At 46.9% G+C, this 24,151-nt stretch overlaps 2 protein-coding genes across 2 annotated transcripts; both read left to right on the top strand.

Annotated features, from left to right (window-relative positions):
* The first annotated feature begins 10,735 nt into the window (after positions 1–10,735).
* Positions 10,736–19,069, top strand: ARR3 (arrestin 3). Its single transcript, XM_074201864.1, has 15 exons — positions 10,736–10,752; positions 10,995–11,025; positions 11,171–11,231; positions 11,395–11,439; positions 13,335–13,534; positions 13,715–13,774; positions 13,970–14,037; positions 14,434–14,569; positions 14,715–14,799; positions 14,925–14,997; positions 16,073–16,210; positions 17,480–17,563; positions 17,819–17,842; positions 17,984–18,040; positions 18,973–19,069. The coding sequence occupies exons 1-15, from the start codon at positions 10,736–10,738 to the stop codon at positions 19,067–19,069; spliced, it is 1,176 nt and encodes a 391-aa protein (XP_074057965.1).
* Positions 19,070–20,765: 1,696 nt separating this feature from the next.
* LOC141500946 (ras-related protein Rab-6B-like) lies at positions 20,766–23,853 on the top strand. The gene is made up of 8 exons (XM_074204540.1): positions 20,766–20,925; positions 21,086–21,168; positions 21,410–21,433; positions 22,104–22,209; positions 22,315–22,426; positions 22,704–22,797; positions 23,073–23,139; positions 23,631–23,853. The coding sequence occupies exons 1-8, from the start codon at positions 20,766–20,768 to the stop codon at positions 23,696–23,698; spliced, it is 714 nt and encodes a 237-aa protein (XP_074060641.1). The 3' UTR covers positions 23,699–23,853.
* The last annotated feature ends 298 nt before the right edge of the window (positions 23,854–24,151 follow it).

The raw sequence follows: 24,151 nt of genomic DNA, 5'->3' as shown, positions 1-24,151 counted from the left end.
GTGTCATTCATCCTAGCCACCCCCTAACTGACCTTCAGGTTTGAGGCTCATTGGTTACCCTCAACCTGGTTTAGCTCCTCTGCTGAGACAGTTTACCAGAGTGGGGCCACTGTACATGATCCAGTTTCTTTGGAGGTGAGAGTTGGGTAACAGATGACCACCAAAAGTGGATGAGCAATCCAGAAAAGAGCTCAGCAAATCCTCCCAGCAGAAGGGTTAGTCTTCCCTGAACACCCCATACAGTCCATCATTTGATGTAGAAATCTTACTGCTAGGCACAGACCCCTAAGGAGGAAGCTAAAATATTAATAGTAGCACTTTTGTGGCCACAAAGAACGAAGCAAAGCAGATTCCCATTGGCAAGGGACAAAGATAAGCATGCTGCAACATGTCAATATCATTAGAATATCATTGAACCCTTCCTATGAATATGAAGAATTCAGAGAAGCATAGGAAGATTAGGTGAAGTTTGGGTAAGTTGATCTAGAGCAACATTATACAAAATGACTACAACAAAGTACAGCAAAAGAATATTAAAACAAAACAGTAATTAATGAACAAATTTGGCCCCAGAAAAGAGAGAAAGAAGCATCTCCCTCCTTGCAATAGAGAGATGGGTTCTATAGGTACAGAATGTTGCCTACATTGGCAGATATAGTCACGGTGTCAATTGGTTTTGCTGAACTTAGCTACCCAGTTCTGCAACTTATAGATTTCTCATGATCTACTCATCCCCCCAGCCCATCTCAGCTAGACATGGAGAAGGGCATTGCCCTGATCTTGCCCATCACCCATTTGTAGCAATGGGGATCTTATTTGGAGTAGGTGTCCCTATCTAGAAATGACACTGACATATGAAGGAAAGTTTAGCAGAAATCTAAAGATGGCAAAATATCTGAAGGAAAAGAAGATCAAAGAAATTCTAGGACCACTGCTTACATGGGGAAGATGGGCTGAGATAGCAGTTGACAGAGATAATAAGGAAGAGCTTTCAAGTCTTGTACTGCTTCTATTTTCTCTGCCAAGTAAAAAAAAAAATCTTTGGACTGGAAAGTACAGAACAGAAAGAACTAAGTAAGATTTGCTGTCCCAGATAAGTAAGGACATAGTAGGGGGCAATAAACTGCTTTTGATGAGCTCAAGTCACCAGACCCAGGGAACTGAAAGAAGGAGCAGGTGTGATTGCTGTGTGACCAGTGATCTTTGAAGGACTCTGGGAAATGGGAGAGATACTCTAGAACTAGAGAAAAGAAAAAGTAACTCGATTGAAGCTAACAAACCATAAGCCCATGAGCTTGAATTCAATTGCTAGTAAAAAAAAAAATTATTGTTTGTGTGATTAAAGGGAGAGGTAGTGAACATTTTAAAAAGGAAATAGTGACCACAAAGAGTTAACATGGCTTCAGCATGAGCAAATCATGCCATACTATGCTTATTTCCACAATTGGCAAGCCTACTTGCCTGGAGAATCATGGGAATGCTAGAGGACCTACATTTTCTTTTCTGCGTTTTTAACTACTGCTAAATTGCCATAGTTATTTCTACTTTATAATAAAGTTTGAAGTCTAGGAGTGCTATGCCCTCTTTGTTTCTATTCTTTATGCATTCTCTTGATTCTGCACCTTTTGTTCCTCCAAACAAACTGGACTATTATTTTTTTCTAGCTTTGAAAAGTAACCCCTTGACCTGATCTAAAAGTATATTATAAAGCATCAGTCATCAAAACTGCCTGGGATTGGCTAAGAAATAGAGTGGTGGACCAGTGGAGTAGACTAGGTGCAATAGCAGGAAACAATTCTAGTAAGCTGCTGTTTGATAAACCCAAAGAGTCCAGCTATTAAGATAAAAACTCTCTCTTCGATAAAAACTGTTGGGAAAATTGGAAGTTAGTATGGAAGAAACTTGGATTAGACCAACACCTCACACCCTTTACCAAGATAAGATCCAAATGGATACAGGACTTAGACATAAAAAACAATACTATATAAGCAAACTAGGAGATCAAGGACTAGTTTACCTGTCAGATCTATGGAAAGGGAAGCAGTTTATGACTAAGGAAGAGATGGAGAACATCACCAAAAAAAAAATAGATGATTTTGATTACATTAAATTAAAAAGCTTTTGCACAGATAAAATCACTGTAACCAAGATTAAAAGAAATGTAGTAAACTGGGAAACAATCTTTACAACTAATGATTCTGACAAAGGACTCATTTCTAAAATATACAGAGAACTGAGTCATATTTTAAAACAAAAAGCTATTACCCAATTGACAAATGGTCAAAGGATATGCAAAGGCAATTTACAGATGAGGAGATCAAACAATCCATAGCCATATGAAAAATTGCTCTAAATCATTACTTCTTAGAGAAATGCAAAGTAAAGCTTCTCTGAGGTACCACCTCACACCTCTCAGATTGGCCAATATAACCAGAAAGGATAATGATAATTGTTGGAAGGGTTGTGGGAAATCCGGGACACTATTACACTGTTGGTGGAGCTGTGAACTTATCCATCCTTTCTGGAGAGAAATTTGGAACTACGCCCAAAAGGCAACAAAAATGAGCATCCCTGTGGGAACACAGGCTATTCTAACAGCCATGACACAAATCATTTCCAAGTAAACTACCACCTAGACAGTCTCAGGAGCTGGCACGCCACCCTGAGAGATAAGGTGCGCCAGAGTCCTTGGGAGCTGGACATTCTGCCCCACAGACCAAGGGCACTAGACACAGCTGTGTTTTACCACCTCCCCCCAACATACCCCCTTATCATGTAACACAAGATGCTGCATGTACTCCGCTTGTGCATCCCCCAATTACCTCATTATTCTTTGTTCTACCCCGGAAGACATAACAGTATATATGTAATAGCTAAGCAGTAATAAAATTGAGCTGGAGGCATGAGGCAGTGGTGGCTTGACTCCTTATTCTCAGTTTCCCTCCAGGAGGGAGGTCGTTGCTGTGGGCCCCAAGGTGAAACAAGCCACAACACATACCCTTTGATCCAGCAATACCACTTCTGTGTCTATACCCTGAAGAGATGATGAAAAAGGGTAAAAACATCATTTGTACAAAAATATTCATAGCAGCCCTGTTTGTGCTCGCAAAGAACTGGAAATCAAGTAAATGTCCTTCAATTAGGGAATGGCTTAGCAAACTGTGATATATGTATGTCATGGAACAATATTGTTCTATTAGAAACCAGGAGGGATGGGATTTCAGGGAAGCCTGGAGGGATTTGCATGAATTGATGCTGAGTGAGATGAGCAGAAGCAGAAAAACACTGTACACCCTAACAGCAACATGGGGGTGATGATCAACCTTGATGGACTTGCTCCTTCCATCAGTGAAACAATCAGGGATAATTCGGGGCTCTCTGTAATGGAGAATATCATCTGTATCCAGAGAAACAACTGTGGAGTTTGAACAAAGTTCAAGGACTATTCCCTTTAATTTAGAAAAAAGACCAGATCTCTTATTGTCGAATTTTGTTATCTCTTAGACTTTCTGTCTCTTCCTTAAGGATATGATTTCTCTCTCATCACACTCAATTTGGGTCAATGTACAACATGGAAACAAAGTAAAGACTGACAGATTGCTCTCCGTGGGGGGGAGTGGGGGGAGGGAAGTAAGATTGGGGGGGAATTGTAAAACTCAAATAATATCTTTAATAAAAAAATAAATCATGAGGGATGGGATTTCAGAAAAGCCTTGGTAGACTTGCTTGAATTGATGCAGAATGAGATGAGCAGAATCAGAAGAATATTATACACCTTAACAACCACATGAAGTGATGATAAACCTTGATGGCCTTGTTCATGTCAGCAGTACAATAATTAAAGACAATTCTAAAAGACTTTGTGATGGAAAATACCATCCATATCCAGAGAAGGAATGTGGAGTTAATTGCAGACCAAAGCTTACTATCTTCAATTTTTAAAAAGTTGTCTTATGTATTATGTCATTCTTTTCTTATTTTTTCTTCCACTGAATTTGATTCTTCTCTCACAGCATGATTAACATGAATCTATGTTTAGCATAATTACACATGTAGAACCTAAATTAAATTGCTTTCTGTCATGGGGAGGGAAGGGAGGAAGGGAGGAACCTTGCCAAAAAAAAATGGTGCAAACTCCAGTTGCATGTTTTTGGAAGAACAAGTAAATATTTAATTTGAAAAAAAGAAAAGTAACCCCTTGGACAATGATCAATGTTGGAAGAGATGTGGAAAACCTGGAACACTATTACATTGTTGGTGGAGCTGTGAACTCATCCAACCTTTCTGGAGAGCAATTTAGAATTATGCCCAAAGGACAACAAAAATGTGCATACCCTTTGATCCAGCAATACCACTACTGGGTCTATACCCTGAAGAGATGATGAAAAAGGGTAAAAACATCACTTGTACAAAAATATTCATAGCAGCCCTGTTTGGGGTGGCAAAGAATTGGAAATCAAGTAAATGTCCTTCAATTGGGAAATGGCTTAGCAAACTGTGGTCTATGTATGTCATGGAACACTATTGTTCTATTAGAAACCAGGAGGGATGGGAATTCAGGGAAGGCTGGAGGGATTTGCATGAACTGATGGTGAGTGAGATGAGCAGAAGCAGAAAAACACTGTACACCCTAACAGCAACATGGGGGCAATGATCAACCTTGATGGACTTGCTCATTCCATCAGTGCAACAATCAGAGACAATTTGGGGCTATCTGCAATGGAGAATGCCATCTGTATCCAGAGAAAGAACTGTGGAGTTTGAACAAAGACCAAGGACTATTACCTTTAATTTAGAAAAAAAAAAAACTTATCTTATTATGTAATTTTGCTGTCTCTTATGTTTTATTTATCTTCCTTAAGGATCTGATTTCTCTCTCATCACATTCAACTTAGATCAACATATACCATGAAAACGACATAAAGACTAACAGAATGCATTCTGTCGGGGGGGGGGGTGGAGGGAGGGAAACAAGAATAGGGGAAAATTGTAAAACTAAAAATAAATAAAATCTTTCTTTAAAAAATATAAAGTAAGGGGCAGCTAGGTGGCATAGTGGATAAAGCACCGGCCCTGGAGTCAGGAGTACCTGGGTTCAAATCCGGTCTCAGACACTTTATAATTACCTAGCTGTGTGGCCTTGGGCAAGCCACTTAACCCCATTTGCCTTGCAAAACAAAAAACAAAAAAAATATAAAGTCATAAAAAAGTAACCCCTTGGAAGCTTGATTAGCATACCACAAACCCTGTACATTAATTTAGGTGCTACTGCCATTCTTTATTATATTAGCAGGGTCCAACCTTGAGCAATAAACATCCATCCAATTGCTTTTCTTCCTTTATTTCTGTAAGGCATGTTCTGCAGTTGTATTCATATAAATCTTGAGTATGTCTTAGTAGACTGATTCTGAGCTAGTTTATATATTTTCTAGTTATTTGGAATAGGATTCTCCTTTTTTTTTTTAGCTTTCTCCTACATTTTGTTCTCTCCACCTCCTGTCCTCATACTGGGGGACTTCAACATATATATAGATATTCTGTCAAACACCGTTAGCTACCCAGTCCCGCAACTTATAGATTTCCCATGATCTACTCATTCCCCCCAGACCATCTCAACTAGACATGGAGAGGGGCATTGCCCTGATCTTGCCCATCACCGAGTATGTTCCACATCTATGTTAAATGCCCAGATCTGATCACGGTCTGCTATCATTCTACCTCTCCCTCTACTTTGCAATCCTGAACCATATTCTTTGTACTCATCAACACCTCTGATCCTTCCATTTCCTCAGTTCTTTCCTAGGTTATCAGTCCTGCACTGACTATGCTTTCCTCCATTTCCCATGGAAATTGACCCTTGGTGAGTCAATTCAATTCCAGCCTATGCTCCTCTCTCCAGTCCCTTGCCTCGTTATTCTCATTTAACCCCCAATCTCACATTCCCAATTGCCTTTTGAAGATCTCAAATTGGATGTCCTCTGGAGGTTTCAAAATCAATATGTCCAAAACTAAACACTGTCTTTCTCCCCCTTCCACATTTCCCCTTTCACTTTCCAGGGCACCATTGTCCTCCCAGTCACCCAGGCATCATCTCTGATTCCTCATTCTCTCTCACCCTCCCAAATCCAATCTGTTGCCAAGTCCTATGGGCAACCACCTTCATCCTATCTTTTGTATATTTGCTTTTCTCATTTCAGGCCCTCATCACCTCATTCCTAGACTATTGTAATAGCTTCTGGGGAGTCTCCCAGACTCTTGGGTTTTTCTTCATGCCAGTCCATCCCCCCTTGACTATCAAAGTGATCTTTGAGTAGGAGACAAGGGTATCTGGGACCTAGTGAACAGAATACCCTGGTGAGGCAGGATTCAAAAACCCTGCTATTGAGTGGGTCCCTTTTAGAAAACCATGGAAAGACTTGCATGGAACAATGCAGAATGAAGCGAGTAGAACCAAAAGAATGTTGTACACAGTAATAGCAATGTAGTTCAATGAATAATGGTGGATAACTGAACTCTTTGAGGAATTTGATCATTCCAATCAACTAAGAAGGACTTATGGAGGAAGATGCCATCTACCTCCAGGGAAAGAATGCAAAAATGGAAGGATGGTTTTGGGTCTCTATGTGTGTATGTGTGTGTGTGTGTGTGTGTGTGTGTGTGTGTGTGTGTGTGTATAATGCTAGCCTTTTTTATTGAAGGCTACAGACAGAGAGAGGGAGACAGCTCAGAACTCAAACTGTAACCAAAAAACCCAAAATGCTAAACAATGAAAAGAACTAAAAGAAAAGGCCTATTCCTAGCTGGGTGCCTTGCCAGCCTAAAACTGCCCTAGGGAAAAGCAGGTTAAGGTTGGCTCTGAGGTAGATCGGAAATCAATCTTCTGCCTGTGAGAAGGCCTGATGAGGGCAATTAAGCAGACCAAAGGGCCCAGAATAAACCAGAACCTCAATCTCTTTCTTTATCGGGCCAAGCCCTAGAGCTGCTTAATGTCACTTATGTAGGCTTAGCTCATCCTAGAGACCTGACAGATGGAGAAAGATCCAAGCCAAGGGCCAGTGCTGAAGGTTTCTGCTCTCAGAACATTTTCCAAGTGTTCTAAAGAGAAAATATTCAGACTCCCCTCCCCTAATCCTACTCCACCCTTACTCCCTGTCTCACACGCATGTTCACATACATATATTCTTACATGCAAACATCTACATTCGTGTACCTTAGAAGTATATACATTTGCATACATCCTATCCTATCCTTCAAACAAAACCTCCCCTTGCCTCTACCATCCCTCAGACTCTTCTCCCATATCTCACCATCTTTGCACTTCTGAACTCCTGGGGAAAAAAACCCAGACTCCTCCATTCACTGACTATTCCTTCCCTGAATCCTTGCAATTCTCCCATTCTCTTAAAATGATCATCTCCAAAGTTACCAAAGATCTTGTCATTGTCTTTGGCCTCCTCTAGCTTCTGGAACATTGCTCTCTCTTGGTCTTCCTCCTCCAACTTGACTGACTATTCAGTTTTCTTTGTTGGATCCATCTTCTACCTTCTAAGTCCCCTAAGATTCTGTCCTGGGTCCTCTTCTCTTTGAAATGTAGGGCTTTGGTCAATCAATCAATAATTAACTGAAAGCTCACAAAGCAATCAGTATGCATGCATGCAAACATCCATTCATCCATCCATCCATCCTCCATTCACCCACCCATCCATCCATCTATCCATCCACCTCACTTGGTCTTCACAATACCCCAAGGAAGCAGATGCTATTTGGACTAGCAAGCAGGTTTTAGATATGAGAAACTGGAGGTTCTGAGAAATGAAGTGGCTTGCCCAAGATCAAGAAAGTACATGTCACATAGGTCCCAGGGAGCTTGGTTGCCAGCTTTGGGGAAACCAGGCCTCCTCCCCAATATGACATGGTGGAATCTTAACATGTAGAGGCAGAAAAAGTGGGAAGGAGCCTTGCCAGGGAGCCTCAGAGGACCCTCAAATAGGACCCTGAGTGGTATGGGAAGAAGTGTTGCCCAAGCCCCAATCTCCCTGTCCACCCCCCTGCCACTAGGAGTTAATCTCTTAGCCTGTAATCTGCTTTCCATTCTTATTTCCTGAGCTATTAAGGGCTATGCTGCTTCTATCCTCCTCCACCCCCACCCAAGAGGTAATCAGGTTCCCAATCCCCTTCCCAAGGGCCTAGACTATAAAAGGACAGTGGTCAAGAGCAGAGAAACAAAGTCGGAGGCTGAGCTGATTTTCATTTTTCTCTCCAGGTAATATTTCCTGCCCTCCAGGTCCACTCTATGCTCCTTCTGCCCAACCATGTCTAACAATCCTAAATTAGCAAGGGGAGTTTGGGCAGGGGGTGGGATGCTGGAAGAAAATTCTCCCTCCTCCAACTAAACCAGCTGACACCCAGGCTAAGGAAGCCTGTGTCACAGGGTCAGGGAGCTATCCAGTGCCAGGCCCTTCAGCCACAGGCATACTCCTCCATACCCCAACCTCCAGCCCAAGGACAGCAACAGAAAGAGCTGTGGAACCCCCCAGGCACCACACATGATATTGGTAATGTTTCAAGGCATGAGGTGATGGGACTGGGGAGAGAGGGCAGGCATTGGGAGGGGTAGATGAGGAGATGGGGATTAGGGATGATGAGGAATAGCAATGGTGGGGAGGGGGAAGAGACTTGGGTCTCAGGGCGGCTCCTGGTCCTCACTCCCACCTTTTACTACCATTTAAGAACCAGAGATCTCCAGCTTCCAATAACTGAGGCCCATTAGGAAGGGAACATGGTAGAGGGGGATGAGCAAGGAGTTTTGCATCCAGAAGAACTGTAGGTAAGTCTAGACTCTGCCTCTTGATGCTTCTTTGTGACCTTGGACAAGTTGCTGCCCCTTTCCAGGCCTCTGATGCCTTCCTCATATATGAAACAGATAGGTTGGAATCCCCAACCTCTCAGGGCCCTTCCAGGTCTAAGTATCTGAGTCTCTGATCTTTCCTGCTCCTGAATCATCCTCAGTAACCAAAAGATGCTATAGCCTTCCTGAGAAGACCTGGGGGAACATGGTCCATCCATGCAGGGAAAGAAAGTTGCCCAGAGATCTCAAGAGCCCTTGGGTCTGCAGGGCTCAGTCAGTTGTGCAAAGTCTACTCTGCCTCTGGTGCCCTGAAAGCAAGCATCTTCTTTTCCCCCTATCCCTCTCTCCCCATTCCTGGCCCTTGAAGACAGAGATTTGGCCAGGCTGGTTCCAGATTACTTCCTTCACTTAGTCAAACAACTCCCAAGCTCCCCAGGTTCAGACCTGTACTGGCCTTTACTCCCCCTTCCCTCTCTTCCTTCTCCTTTTCCCCCTCTGCCCCTCTCTTTCCTCTCCTTTCTCCCCTTTCCCCTCTCTTCTCTCTCTTTTCTCCCTTCTCCCCTCTCTTCCTTTTTTTCCCCTTCTCTATTTCCTCTCCTGTCTCCTCTGCTACTCTTCTTCCCTCTCCCTTCTCCCCTCTCCTTTCTCCTTTCTCCTACTCTATTCCCTGTCCTTTCTCCCCTCTGCTTCTCTTCCCTCTCCCTTTTCTCCTTCCCTTCTCTCTCTGGTTTGAACCAATTCACCCTGCTTATTCTCCTCACTTGTTTCTACCCTAGAAACCAGGGTCTCCTTTTTCTCATTTTTTCATGGCTGCTGTGACTGTACCTGGGGCCCCTCCCCAGTCTAAATGCTCTGGATAGGGCCTTTCCTATCTCTTGAGTGCTGACACTGGGCAGCTCCAGCTCAACAATACAACCATTCTCCAAAAACAGACTGCAGACAAATTCAATATATACAGATATATTTTCCTGAATTGAATATTCCAATGTAGCTATATTCTTTTTTTCACTTGAGATTTGACTTTGTTTTTCCAATGACATGCTATGAAAGTTTTCTACCATTCATTCACATGCATGTGCATCTTTTTAAGTGCCATAATTTCCTCCCCCCTTCCTACCCCCACCCCCCAGCAGGGAACAATCAGGTTAGCATTGTACATAGACATTTGTGTTTAACATGTTTTCAGATGAGTCATTTTTGGTATGAGGAAATTGGATTCAGGGAAAGAAATACAGAAGAGAAATTTTTCAGAATTAATGTAGTGCTCATTCAGATTCTGTAGGGTTTGGCTTGGTTTGGTTTTTCTTCCTCTGGATGGGAATGGCATTGTCCATAGCTTGTCTCCTAGGGTTGCCCTAGCTCTCTGAACTGCTGAGAGGTTCCACAGCCATCAAGGTTGATCAACTCTCAATGTCCAGATATTCTTTATCTATCTAGTTATCTATATGTTTGTATATTTATCTACATATGTAAAATGGGACAACATGGAAAAATATGTAAAGTGTGTGACAGGTGAGAAAGGACCTGTGATATTTGGGGAGGGAGAGGGGGAGAGGGTTACAGAACAAGCAAACCAATCTCTTGGGGCTCCAGATTCCTGTCCACAAGCACCAAGAGTCCTGGTGGAGGGGGAGGAGCTGGCAGAGGGGAGAGTTGTCAGGGAGCCAACATGGTGATGCCTCCTTTCTCTGCAGGTCATTAATATTGGTCTAGAAGTGACCTTGGACATCCTCTCATCAAACTCCATTTCATAGCTCCAGGACCTAAGAGCCAGAGAGTAGTACTTTGCCCAGGGTTACCCAGGTGATCACAGAAGCCCAGTTCCACATCAGGACTTCCAGGTTCCAACCCAGGGAGACCTCTTGCCTCCTTCTCCGAACCAAGCTCATGGCCACCAGCTCTAAGTAAGATACCCTTTAGACTCCCTGACCACCCCATGACCCATACCCCCATATTTTTCCTTTCCCCAAAACAATGCTTGCTGTGAGCAGAGAGGTGGCAGTTTATAGGCTCCATACTCTTCCTCCTGCCTTACCTTCCCATTCCCAAGGACAAGCCCATAACCATTTTCCCCTAATTTGAACAGCAACTGTTTCATCCACTCAAACCCTTGCCCTTCTAACCCTTCCCATTTCCTGCTCTCCAGGGTGTTTAAGAAGACCTGCCTCAATGAGAAGGTGAGAGGCCCAAGGCCAGTTGGAGGGAGATCAATGTACAGCACTGAGAGATCTCAAGGAGCTTTGGGTAGATGGTTTGTGGTGTGGGAAGAGAGCAAAACAGAGGTGATTTGGAGAATTATAGGAGGGGTTTTTCCTCTAACAGATTTCCATCTACCTGGGAAAACAGGACTTTGTGGACTACATAAACTCAGTGGAACCCATTGGTCAGTGACCTCCAAATGACTAGAGATATTGTTATCCATAATGTAGAGGGGAGGGAGCCTGAAATAAGGGCATGAAAAAAGAAGGCTGGAGGGGTGGGTCAAACTGGATGGAAAGAGGAAGAGGTCCCTTCTAAGGACCAAGTCTTCTCATCCACTTCCCCAGATGGTGTTGTCCTGATTGACCCTGAGACCTTGAAAGATCGAAAAGGTAATTGCATGTGTGTGTGCGTGTGCGTGTGCGTGTGTGTGTGTATGTGTGTGTGTGTGTGTGAGAGAGAGAGAGAGAGAGAGAGAGAGAGAGAGAGAGAGCCCACTTATGTCTCTGTGTATATGTCATTCTATCATTCTTGAGTTTGTATCTTTCAAGTCTGGGATGGGGAGCCATGCCATCCTTCCCCAGATCCCAAGGTAATTAGGTAGATAGAGAGAAGACTTTGATTCCATTGCTGACACTCAGACCATAATTTCTCATGATGCCACTATTCCATTCCAAGCAGAAGAGATCCACCTACTAAGAGAAGAAGAAGAGTTGGGGATGAGGTCTACTTCATGTTTCAGAGTAATCAAATAATCAAGATGCAAAATATCTAAAAGACTCCCTAGTCCAATCCCCTCACTTCACAGATGAGGAAACTGAAGGGCTGAGAAAATGAACATGTGTGCTCCAGGACTGAGAAAGAGAGCTCAGTACTAAGACCTGCCATTGGGGGGTTTTCTGGTTTATTCTCATCCCTCCTAAGACCAAATTTAACTTGATTTGGAAAATACCCTCATGAGTTGAAAGTTAGTTTTAAATGTGAATGAAGTTTTTAGCCCAGGTTTCTCTGGGAGGCCAGAGAGAACCCTGAGGACCCTGGGGGTCTGGAGGGGGACTTCTGCCCCTCTGCTCGGCTCTTGCTAGCACTCTCTAGGTTGTCTCCATTCAATCCTCTGTAAAATGAGGGAATCGGCCTCGATGGCCTCTGACAATCTGAGAGCTAAATCTAAGTGATAGCTTTAGCCTATCAAATGGGCTCAGAGGCTAAGCAAGTTTCCCAAGTTAAAAACCCCAAAGCCTTCAGAAAAGTCCCCCCAGAATGAACTTTGCTTTGGAAAACAAGCTTTCAAGTTTGAAAAAAAAGTGGATAAATTGTTTTCCAGACAGATAGGAAAGTTTCTGCCACTGAACACTAAGTATTTCAAAAGATAGTGACACCTTTTGGCCAGGGCTCCTATGCACCCTAATATTCACCTTTGTCGTGTTTGCCATTTCCTTCTTCAGTTCATTTTACAGATGAGATAACTGAGGTAAACAGAGTGAAATGACTTGCCCAGGGTCACACAGCTAAGAAGTGTCTGAAAGCAGATTTGAAATGAAGTCATTTTGATTTCAAGCTCTGTGCTCTATCCACTGCAGTGCCACCTAACTGTCCTTGCTGTTCACCTCCTTCCTGCTTAATTCCTACCCACCTCCTGTTCTATTGAGACTCCCTCTGGCCCTGTCCTCTTGTGTGTCTTTCCTTTATTCGCCCTGCCCCCATCATTTGGTCTCCCTTTCCTTTCCCCTACTCTGCCTCTCCTTTTCTCTTCCAATTCTGCTGATTCCCTCTCTTCTATTAGACCTCAGTTTCCTCATCTCATATGAAAGGACTAGATGACCTCAATTTTACATTCAGTCAGTCATTTGCTAAGCTCAGTGACTAGTGCCCGACTAAGGGCTAGGAGAATGATGAGGCCAAACCCGATCAGTGTCACACTGATTTACTACTGCTCTGATACCCCAAGTCCTGTGATTTTGCTGGATTGGAAACTCCCTTTCCCAGCAAAATCCCATGCCATTTATCTAGAACTTGGAGGCAGAATGTTACCTGAAGCCTGGAGAGATGAGGTGACTTGCCCGTGGTCCCATATAGTGAGTAGAAGAAACAGGACATGCACCAATTTAGTTCTGCCTCCAAATCCAACTCTCAACCCTGCTGCCTTTGGATTGCATCCATGGGGCTTTCAAATGACTCATAGTCCCAGGCCAGCACCCCAAGGATCTGTTTAGAGCCTGTTTGCTTTCCTTTATGCCCACACCTTCCCGGCAGACCACCATGGCAGTTCCTCCTCATTTCCCCACAGTGTTTGTTGTGCTGACTTGTGCCTTCCGCTATGGTCGGGATGATCTGAATGTGATTGGTCTGACGTTCCGCAAAGACCTCTATGTGCAGACCCTGCAAGTGTTCCCTAAAGAACCTACCCAGACCCCATTGCCCCTCACAACCCTTCAAGAATGCCTGCTGCACAAGCTCAGTGACAATGCCCATCCCTTTACTTTCCAGGTGAGCCCCAAACCTTGGAGGCTAGGACTGAGGGGACACTGGGCTCTCTCCTAAATTGAAGGCCAATAGAGAAGTTGGCAGAAGGAGGGCAGGTTGGGGTGGGGAAGGTGGGAAAGTAGAGGAAAGACCCTGGTCATCTTGTTTGCTGACCATCTTCTGACATCCTCCTCTCTCTGACAGCTGCCCACTAATCTGCCTTGTTCAGTGACCCTGCAGCCTGGACCCGAGGATGCTGAAAAGGTAAGAACCTGCTTCCCGGGGGGGGGGGGGGGGAACAGGCCAGTGGGACAGTAGGAAAAAGGAGGAGAGAATAATGCAGGGAGTTGGGGTGACCAGCCCAAGGAAGATGAGGGTCAAAAACCAGTACATTTGTCCCTGTGGTCCATGAAAGAAGGGGAGAGCTTCATCCTTTGTTCTCCTTTTCTACCCCTCCAGGCCTGTGGAGTAGACTATGAAGTGAAGAGTTTCTATGCTGAGAATGTAGAGGAAAAAATCCACAAGAGGTATTGACTCAGAGGACCCTTGACTAGAGCCAGAAGAACCCTTTGAGATCAACTAGGCCAATCCCTTGCCATTTACAGAGGGAGAAACTAAGACCTAGGGAGGGAAAAGCATTTACCTAAGGCCACCCAGATAGTGAACAACAGCTTACCCACTCCTTTCCCTCCCCATCCCCAACCCACAGCCAGTCAATAGGCCTCTGAGAGCCCTCTGCCTCCCCCCCCCCACCTCCCCTACAGTCCCACTCCTCCTGCTCTTCTGACTGTCCTTCCTTCTAGAGGTTTAGATGTTATAAGACAGTTCTGCTTGTAGCCAGAGCCAGAAGGAAAAGGTTGGGGGGTGGGGGTGGGGTAAGAAAGAGGCCAGGGTCTTACCGACAGAATGTGCTCTCCCCCCAGGAACTCTGTGAAGCTGATCATTAGGAAGGTGCAGTTTGCCCCCCTGGACCTAGGTCCGATGCCCCGGGCTGAGACTATCCAGCACTTCCTTCTGTCTGACCGTCCTCTGAAGATAGAAGCTTGGATGGACAAGGAGGTCTGTGGCCCTCTTCTCTGACTTCCCTTCAAAGAACACTGGGAGCAAAGATGTGGGAGTTGGGTGAGGCTTGTACCCAAAAAGAAGGAGCTTTGGGGGATTACCCACCAGTCTGGTGATAGACTATCTCCTGCCCCCACCATAGGTTCACTACCATGGAGAACCCATCTCCATCCATGTTGTTATCAACAATGGCACCAGCAAGTTCATCAAGAAAATCAAGGTGTCAGGTGAGCTTTGCCCACAATTTCTGGTCGGGCTGTCCTTGGGTCGGGTGCTGGTTCCAGATGGGGGGAGCATCGCGTTGATGGTTTTGTTCTATTCCCGGCCGGGCTGGTCATGGGGGGATGTGCAGTTGACCAGATCATTGACGTCATCCTGTATTCTGGGGACAAATACACCAAGACTGTGTTTACTGCAGAGTTTGGGTAAGAAGCTCCTCAGGGGACGGTGGGTTATAGCCCCATGTAGGGAAAGGAGGGACCAGAGAGGAGAGGGCCAAGGGCTGGAGGCTAAGGATGGGACAGAGCTGAAAGGAGTTGGGGACCTGAGAGAAACTGGATCTTAGGAGCAAGTGAATGAAGGGGAGTCCCAGTAAAGTACAGGAAGGTCTGATTGGAGACACAAAGATGTAGAGAACTGCAGAGACCTAATCCAACTCCCTCATTCTGAGATGCCCTAATCCTCTGAGGTGGGAGGGGAAAGAAGAGGCAGAGATATAGGGGTCTCTCCTCTGTCCCTTTGTGCTCACTGCTCCTACCTCTTAATTCAGACTTGACAACCAACAAGATTACCCAGAAGGCTTTTGAAATCATATAAGATTATAATAGAATCTTCCATTTATATTGGAGGAGGAGGAAGACATTCAGGGTAAGGAGAAGAGGGGTGAACTTGAGTCAGGAAAGATCTAGTTTTGCTTACTCCTCTATTATATGCTAATTTGGTGATCTTGGGCAAGTCACTGCCTTTCTCTGAACCTCAGTTTCCTCATATGTAAAATGGGCCTGGACAGCTAGGTGTCCACAGTGAATCAAGCCCTGGGCCTGGAATCAGGAAGATTCCTCTTCCTGAGTTCAAATTCAGACTGAGATACTTACTAGCTATGTGACCCTGGGCAAATTCCTTTACCCTGTTTGCCTCAGTTTACTCATCTGTCAGATAAGCTGGGGAAGGAAAGGGTAAACCACTCTAAACCACGCCAGAATCTTTGCCAAAACCCCAAATGAGGTCACAAGAGTCAGACATGACTGAATATGAGTGAACAACAAAGTGAACCTACTCATACTTAGATATAGCATTGCTAGCAATCATGTAGATAATCTTTCCCAACAAGGTAGGGAGTATCATTTTCAGCAAAGGAAATTGAGGCCCAGAGGGAGAAGTGACTTGCCCAGGGAGATCAATGAATGTACAGGACCTTTTCCACCCCACCCAGTGACCAGAACTAGAACTCTGCTTGGTTGGTCCTCTCCCCCATTGTCCTTGTTTGCCCTCCTCCACCAGAGAGACTGTGGCTGCCAATTCCACCTTCTCCAAGAGCTTCACAGCGATTCCCATCCTGGCTGCCAACCACCACAAACGGGGCCTGGCTTTGGATGGCAAACTTAAGCATGAAGACACCAATCTGGCCTCTAGTACCATGTGAGGATGGCCCTGCTCCCCTCCCCCTCCTCAACACTGATCCCCAATGCATTACTCAGGCATGCCCAGAACCCAAATGGTCCAGAGCCAGAGTTCAACAGCCTCCCCTCTCCCTGTGGGTCATTAGCAACCAACATAATCTCCCAGGGAATACCCAATAGATTTAAGACCATCAGAGGGCACCAGGAAAGAGGAGGAAATTGAGTAGGAGGGTAGAGAAGAAAGAAGGATGGAAGAAAAGAAAGGAAATGAGAAGCAAGGTGACAGTAGAGTGAGCTGAAGTAACACCAGGTGCTGGAAGGCATGACTCCCCTGCCCCTGCCCCAGAATGCCCTAGTCCTCTGACTTCAACTCCCAAGGCCTGTGGTACCTTGTCTCTTCCCTCATACTTAAGGTCCCCCCATCCCCAGGCAATTAATTAGTCAGTCAGAGAATCTGAGACTCAGCAAAGGACCTTCCACATAGCAGGTAAGAAAGCACTATTTACTGAGTTGACCTTGAATATTTTTAGAACATCAGGAATCAAAGAATCTGAGGTTTTAAGCTCAGAGCACACCTAATTTAACCCTGTCATTTTACAGATAATGAAATTGAGACCCAGAGAGGGAAAATTACTTGTTCAAGGTCACACTGTTTTCTGTGTCTCCTTCACTCAACAAGTATTTCTTGGGCTCTGTCTTGTTCTAATAGAAGTAGGGGGTGGTATGAAGTTTTGTCCTCAGGATGTTTATAATCTAGCTGGAGAGCTAGATTGGAACACTCCCATTTCCCAGGCAAGTTGAGGAATAGTTAAATGACCGAATTGGCCCATCCCAAATTCCTAGTCCTACTGTGCTACTTTTCAGCATGTCCCTGGGCCCCTATAAAAATGAAAGAATAGAGATGGCTGCCTTCTCAAGTCTCTTCCAGCTCTGTCTTTCCAAGCAGAGGATGGGACCAGACTGGGGAGGGCCTTGAATTCCAGGTGGATTGGACTTGAGCTTCCTAGTGTTCTGGAAAGCATGATAGCTCTCCATTTGAGAGTACTTGGGTTTGAATCCTGCTTGTGTGATCTGGGGCACATCAGTTTTCTTTTTCTGTTGAACTGAGGTCTTTGGTGAGTGAGGGTCCTTCTAGGTCTCCATCTTAGGAAGCAACAAAGTTCTAAAGACCTAGAGGAGGGTGGTAGTACCAATCGGAATGGAAAGTGGCATTTGAAAGAAAAAAACACAAGGATATGATAGGCAACACAATTGCTCTCCCCTCAACGACAAAATCTTTTCTTCTCAGTATTCAGCCTGGCACAAACAAAAAGGCTCTGGGGATCCTTGTGTCCTACCAAGTCAGGATCAACATAGTGGTTTCTCGTAGAGGGTGAGTGAAGGTGCCAGTTGGGGGTTGAGGGCATTTAAGCAGAACCAAGACTCTTACCCCACTGCCTCTTGTCTTTGTTGGCCCTGGTTATTCAGGGGCCTTTTTTCCCACTCACCCCCACACATATAGTCATGCCAATTTGCTCAATGGGCATTCCCCACTGCCATTCCCCAATGTGAAGGTCTCATGGAGGAGTTCTCAACCTTCTCACTTTTCTTTGCCTAGCTACTAACCCTGATATTTTTTTGACCACAGCATCCTAGGAGATCTGACATCCAGGTAAGAAGGAAGGACTGAATGGGGCAGGGAGTGGGGGAGCATTGGAGGGGTCTGGCTCCGAGGGTGTACTCAATGACTGAGTCTAGCCTGGGTAGCAATGGGACTGAGGAGATCAATGACTATATTGGGGCTTCTTGGCAGTGACATGTGTGTGGTGCTTCCCTTGAGCCTGATGCATCCCAAGCCCCCAAACGGTGAGTGGTCCTGGGGAACTGACTAGAACACTTCCATCTGGGAGTGGAAACCAGCTCAGGACTGGGGGCGGGGAGTGGGGCAGAGGGGGCTTTAAGAAGTTGGAAGGATTGGATGCTGTTGGGCAAGTTTGCCTTCCCAGGACTTGATAGCCTAGAATCTTGGAGTCAGAGGTTCTGGGTTTCAATCCCCACTCAGTTCCTTATTCCCTGGGTGGTCTTGAGCAAAGTCCTTGACCTCTCTGGACCTTGGTTTTCTCTGCACTGAAAATGACCTCTCAAGAAAGCTCTGGCTTCAGAGTTAAACAACTTGTGTGACCTTGGGCAAGTCACAGTCACAGTTCCCCTCCCCCATGAATCGAACCTCCCTAAACCTGCTCAGTTAGCATCTCTCAGCTCTAGCTCTGAGCTCCCATGATTTCAATCCTGTGCTCTCTTCTGGGCTGCAGATGTCACCAGGTACCAAGGGGCAGGATGGAGGGGAGGGGTTGGTTTTTAGAAATGGGGAAGTTAACTGGGCCTTCCCCCCACCTCATCCTGTTTGAAGGACAATTCACATGTTTTCTGGAGGAGATTCCTTTCTGTGTGATAATGGTTGAAGATCTGATGATAGAGCCCCCTAGCCCAGAGCAGGATCTTGTTTGTGGTTTTCTGCATTTTTGCCTGCTTTTCTCTCTGCCTCTGGGGGTGGAGGTGCAGGAGAATAAGGGAGAGGAGGACAGGTGTCCCTCAGAAGAGGGGGCAATGAATGGCCAGTTCAGATAATTGGAGGACAGATGAGGGGAAGTGGTAAGAGAAAGGGAAGGGGAAGGGGAAAGAGGGGGAGGGAAAAGGGAAGGAGGAAGAGAGGGCTCCAGGTTGGGACAGTGAAGAGGAAAAGGCTTCTGTGTAGGTGTGGGTTCTCCCTTGTCCCTCATCCTTTTCCTACTGCTCTAGAAGTGAGGATATCATCATCGAAGACTTTGCTGAGCTCCAGGGGGCAGATGAGACTGAGGAAGAGGTTGCTGTCACTGCCTCCCAGGCTGCAGACAATTGAGTAGACCTGTTGAGCCTGGGCCCTGGTTTAGCCCCTTGAGCCCCATAAAACTGATTGAGCAAGGCCCAAATAAAATTCACTGCCTTGCAGTGAGTATGCTTCTTTGTCTAGGAGAAGTAAGGAGGGCTCACATGTCCCTGGAAACACTTCAGGTTTCATCATTGACTAGTCAAAGAGGGGGAAAAGACACAATGAAGCCGTTAGGCTTCCAAGGGGTGGGTGGACAGGGCAATGAGCTGGCTTCCAGCCCATTGACTGGCCCAGAAAGCCAGGCTGTTAGGGGTTCTGCTTGGCTAGGAGATGCAAATCTGCCCTTCAGAAGATGATCAAAGGGATTGTACAGGACATTCTTTATGAGTCTCAGGTCTAGATGTGAAGCCGATGGGATGCAGGTGAGCCCTGTGCAGTGCGGTTTGGTGAAATGGCAGCCCAGGCCATTCAGCTCCCTGGGCCAGTTCAGTTTCTGTATGAAGGGACTGCACTAGCTGGAAGATCAGTCATTGTAGCTCTGTCTGTGACTGAATTGACAATCTCTGTGAGGGCCCTTGCTTTGCAATATCCACTTGAGGATCTTTTGGCCAAATGGATGGGGATGGCCCAGTAGTCTTGATGGTAATTGAAGGATGACAAGTGGGGGCAGGAGATTTTTAGGAGGAAATCAAGGTAGGCTTCATTGGGAAATTCATGTGAAGCTTGGAACTGAGAGCTCAGAGTCACAATTTGGGGTGGGGTAGACACAAAGCTAGCCACTTTGCCCTCCAGTGCAGCCAACCCCAAAGAGCCCAGATTCCAGCCAGGTTCTTCTGACTTCTAAGCTTGCAGGACCTTGAGAAGTGGTCAAAATGGGAAGTGCTGAATGGGATCCAGCTCAGGAAAACCAAATGAACCCTCTCCCTGCCCCCAAACAGTCCTAGAGGACAGAATAAGGAGTAAAGGGGGGCACTCCGGAAGGGATAGTGGGTTTCCCTGTGTTGGAGAAAGTCAAGGGGAGGCCCTAAAAGGGAGGTTGGGTTTGGAACCTTGGCCTTGGTGCCTGGACACCCCCCACACTTCTGATCTCTGTGACCTTAGTGAGGAGCTGGAATCTCCCATGCCCCACCCCTCTTTAGGGGGTCCAGAGGGTTGATCTGGTGGCCCATGGGGGACAAGAGGTCAGAGGAAGCCCAACCCTTGGAATGCCATCTAGTCCAACTTCCTCTACCCTACTGAGCCTCAGAGAGCCTGGCAGGCTGGAAGGTGTTGGGAGGCAGATCTGGGATCAGATCTCACGTTCTTGCCACCTGCTCTGGTTATCTGGTCAGATCACTGGCCCTGCTTTCTCTGTTGGGGGCGGGGGGCTCGGGCAAGGAGACCCCTCGGCTCCAAGGATTTGGGGTCAATAAAACTGCCCTGGGAGCCGAGCAGTCCAATCCTCAGGAGATTGCAAAGCCCCAGGAGAAAGTGAGGCCGGGCCTGGGAGGGGCGAATCACGAGCTGGAGGAGTGGCCTAGGGTCCAGCGGGCGGCTCCCAGCACCTGCCTCGGGCCCTCTCCTCTCCTCTGCCAGGCGCCCCCCTCCCTCCTCCCCCCCAGGCTGGCACGTGCGGAGCGCCCCTAGGGGCGGGGCCTGGCACCCAGCTTGCCTCCCGGTCCTTCAGTCCATCCCTGAGCCGCGCCGTGTGTCCCCACTAAAGCCGCGGAGCTTACGAGGGCTGCTGATGGCCAGGGACGCCCGGGGCCCGCCGGCCGAGCTGGTCCCGCTCACCATGCCCTCCGGCCTGGCCAAGAGCAAGGACCCAGGCTTCCGCACCTCCATCTTCCCAGACTTCGGCGCCGGGGCGCACAAGTTCAAGCTCGTCTTCCTCGGGGAGCAGAGCGGTTCGCTGCGCCGGGGCGGGGCGGGGGTGGGGGGGACCGGTACGGCTGGGAAGGGCAAGGCGAGGGAAACAGTGGAGGGGATGGGGCAGAGAGGGGGCATCTGCGGAGGGGAGAGTTATCATGTCGTGTCCCCCCCCCCCACACACACACACACACTCAGCCCAACTGTTCCTCTCGCCCACAGTAGGGAAGACTTCACTCATCACCCGCTTTGTGTATGACAGCTTTGATAACACCTACCAGGTGAGAGAATACCCTGCTCACAAAAAACTGGGCCCCAGTCCTCTGGGACCCCTTTAAGGTAGCCAGCTTGAGGGAAACTTAGCAACTGGCCCTCCCTCTGGGGGGGGGAGAGGTCACCTACTACACCTGGTTTCAACTCTCTCTCTCTGTCTCTCTGTCTCTCTTCCTGTCCTCTCCTCTCTGTCTCTGTGTCTCTCAATCTCTCTTTCAGGCAACTATTGGGATCGATTTTTTGTCTAAGACCATGTACCTGGAGGATCGTTCTGTAAGTGATAAAATGGTTCTGGTTCTAAATGCTGTGTTTTTTCATTATAGAACATGTCATCTTAGACCTCCGACTCTCTACTCCTCCACAACCTGTTTCCTAATTTCTCTTATGAATATCAAACTTTGATCAGAGATTTAATGCAGAGATTTCTCCCCTCCCTCCATGACAGAATTCCTTCCCAGTTGCATTCTGTTCTTGGTTAAGAATTCCTCTCCAAGCCATAGTTGTAAACCTCCTTCTAGTCTCCTCTAATTTGAAAATGGCACCATGGTAGTTATGTGGAGTTTTGGTTGTGGTGGTTGTTGTTGGAGGTATTGTCTAAACTTAATTTCTGTCAAATTTCTTTCCAGTTTTCCCAGCCATTCTTGTTGAATACAGAATCATTAGTCCAGCAGTTTGTGTTGTCAGGTTTAGCAAATACTGGGTTAGATTATCTGCCTTCTCTAATGTGTTCCACTGATCTCCTTTTAAATTTCATAACCAGCACGAAGTCATTTTTTATTGCTATTCTACAACTAAACTAGAGATCCAGCACTAAAAGGGCTCCTTTTTTCATCATTTCCCTTGTTCTTCCCAATGGATGTTGGGTTTGCCTAGTTGGTTAAGGTGGATAATATTTGGGGAGTTTGATTAGTGTGACTCTGAACTGGTAAACTGTTCCCTGCAGGTTAGGCTGCAGCTATGGGACACTGCTGGCCAGGAGCGTTTCCAAAGCCTCATTCCCAGCTACATCCGGGATTCCACTGTTGCTGTTATTGTTTATGATGTTACAAGTGAGTATTCTGGGATTTCAGGAATTCCCAGTACAGACAGTGGGAAAAGGGAGAGGATGAAAGTCTTCTAAGAATCATGGCCTCCCCATATGTTTTTCTTTGTAGACCTCAACACCTTCTATGAGACAAGTAGATGGATAGATGATGTCCAGGCAGAACGGGGTGGGGATATCATCATCATGTTGGTAGGCAACAAGATTGATCTGGGCCACAAGAGGTGAGAGACTCAAGGCAATCTTGTCAAAGGGTGTTTCGTGGGTGCCTGGGCTGGGCTCTACAGATGCTGGGAGTATGGGGGAAGAGTTGCTTGAATGCAAGAGGCAATCTTGGGGTTGGTGCTTTTGCGACTCTTAGCCCAAGGTGAGTTGAGAAGTAGGGAGAGTTGGTTTGGTGGCTACCTTACAGAGTTCTTGCTGAGAGAAGTTTTGGGGCCTCCATTAGAGATGATCATCTATATCTCCCTAACTGAATGCCTTCCTTTCTGATTGGTCTAGGCAAGTTACATCAGAGGAAGGAAAACAAAAAGCCAGGGAAAGGAACGTCATGTTTATTGAGACTAGCGCCAAAACTGGACACAATGTCAAACAGGTAACAGCCACCTCTCTTTGCTTTGATGGCATCCCTATTTTAGGCGGTTCTTAACTGTTTGCTGTTTACTGGCTTGGAGGAATGGGGGAAGATCAGTTGGTTCTCCTGTCCCAGATGGAAACCCCAGAAAGTAGCCAACGATTTCTGAGGACACTAGTCCATATACTGGCCTTCAGACCCTCCTGCCCCTTCTTCAGGTACCCCAACACATTTGTACACACATACACCCCAGACAACAAATCAAGATCAAATTGTGTGTGTGTGTGTGTCCCTAGCTCTTCCGTCAACTGGCTAGTGCTCTTCCTTTGATGAACAGTCTCTCAGAGCAAAGCAAAGACGAAAGTATCCTGTTTCCCAACTTGGGGAGGGGGAAGGAGCAAGGAGGGAGGGAATGGGGGCAGGGAGGCACAGAAGGTTTCTTGGGGCAGGGGCTGGAGCAGGAAGCTGGAAAGAGCAGTTTTTGGCAGCGAGGCAGAAGGAGAAAATAGAATGGTCTTTCCTCCTTGGAGCCCTGAGGAGTTGTCACCTGTGCCCCCCCCCCAGACTCATACATAGACACAAATACACCCAGACTGGGTCACACACAGTCCTAACCACATACACACACTGACACACTCACATAGACACACCCAGATATATAAACACACACAAGCACATCCATACAGACCCAAATACTCCCATTCATGCAAACACATCCACAGACCCACTCACATCGACACAGATGCCACTAAATTCCGAGACAGAGGGTCCAGCTGTGTCAAGGACCCTCCTCTCCTTGCCCCGGCCCCTCCCCCGCTCCCACTGCTCTTGAACTTCCTTAACCCCCTCCCCAGTGGTAGAGATCACCCTGGAGAAGCAGCCCGAGCCAGCTGTCGAGGGCGGCGGCATCTGCCCCTGTTGAGGCCCCAGCCCCGCTCCCCTGGCTCCTTCAGGGTCCGCCAGCCTCCCTCAGCATCCCAGAGGTGGGATCTGGTTTCCGGATTGGGGCCTGGCACTGCGAGGTGTGAACCCCCCCCCCCCCCATCTCCCTCCGACCCTGGCCTCCCTTTCCCACGAGATGACACCGCAGCCTGTCCGGGCTTTCCGGATCCCTGGCCAGTTATGCCGCAGGAGGCCGCCCCCCGACGGTCCTTTGCCAGCCTGGTCCCGATGGCTTCCAGCCTTCCCTCTCCATCGGGGTGGGAGGTCTCGATCAACCCCGCGGCCCTTAGGGACCCGACTTGCCCTATCTTCCCTTTTCTGTTCATTTCTTTAATAAATGGCTTGACTTCGCCACCCCCCCCCCCCGCCCTCCCCCGTGTGCTTCTGTCCGTCTCAGCCGCCCATTCCCTCCCCTCTTGGAGCCCCCTGCCTC

This window comes from Macrotis lagotis, chromosome X (genome assembly GCF_037893015.1).
Source record: "Macrotis lagotis isolate mMagLag1 chromosome X, bilby.v1.9.chrom.fasta, whole genome shotgun sequence".
NCBI classification, from domain to species: Eukaryota; Metazoa; Chordata; class Mammalia; order Peramelemorphia; family Peramelidae; genus Macrotis; species Macrotis lagotis.
The sequence above is the reverse complement of the archived record's forward strand: the minus strand, read 5'-3'. Positions and strand labels throughout refer to the sequence as shown.

What these genes read in the sequence shown, in the direction of transcription:
- ARR3 (XM_074201864.1), top strand. An exon ending in GACCCGAGGATGCTGAAAAG is followed by an intron (nt 13,775 to 13,969) that starts GTAAGAACCTGC and finishes CTACCCCTCCAG; the next exon opens with GCCTGTGGAGTAGACTATGA. An exon ending in GAGGAAAAAATCCACAAGAG is followed by an intron (nt 14,038 to 14,433) that starts GTATTGACTCAG and finishes CTCTCCCCCCAG; the next exon opens with GAACTCTGTGAAGCTGATCA.
- LOC141500946 (XM_074204540.1), top strand. Translation starts at nt 20,766, where the DNA reads ATGGCCAGGGACGCCCGGGGCCCGCCGGCCGAGCTGGTCCCGCTCACC. An exon ending in CTTCCTCGGGGAGCAGAGCG is followed by an intron (nt 20,926 to 21,085) that starts GTTCGCTGCGCC and finishes ACACACACTCAG; the next exon opens with CCCAACTGTTCCTCTCGCCC. An exon ending in TGTACCTGGAGGATCGTTCT is followed by an intron (nt 21,434 to 22,103) that starts GTAAGTGATAAA and finishes TGTTCCCTGCAG; the next exon opens with GTTAGGCTGCAGCTATGGGA.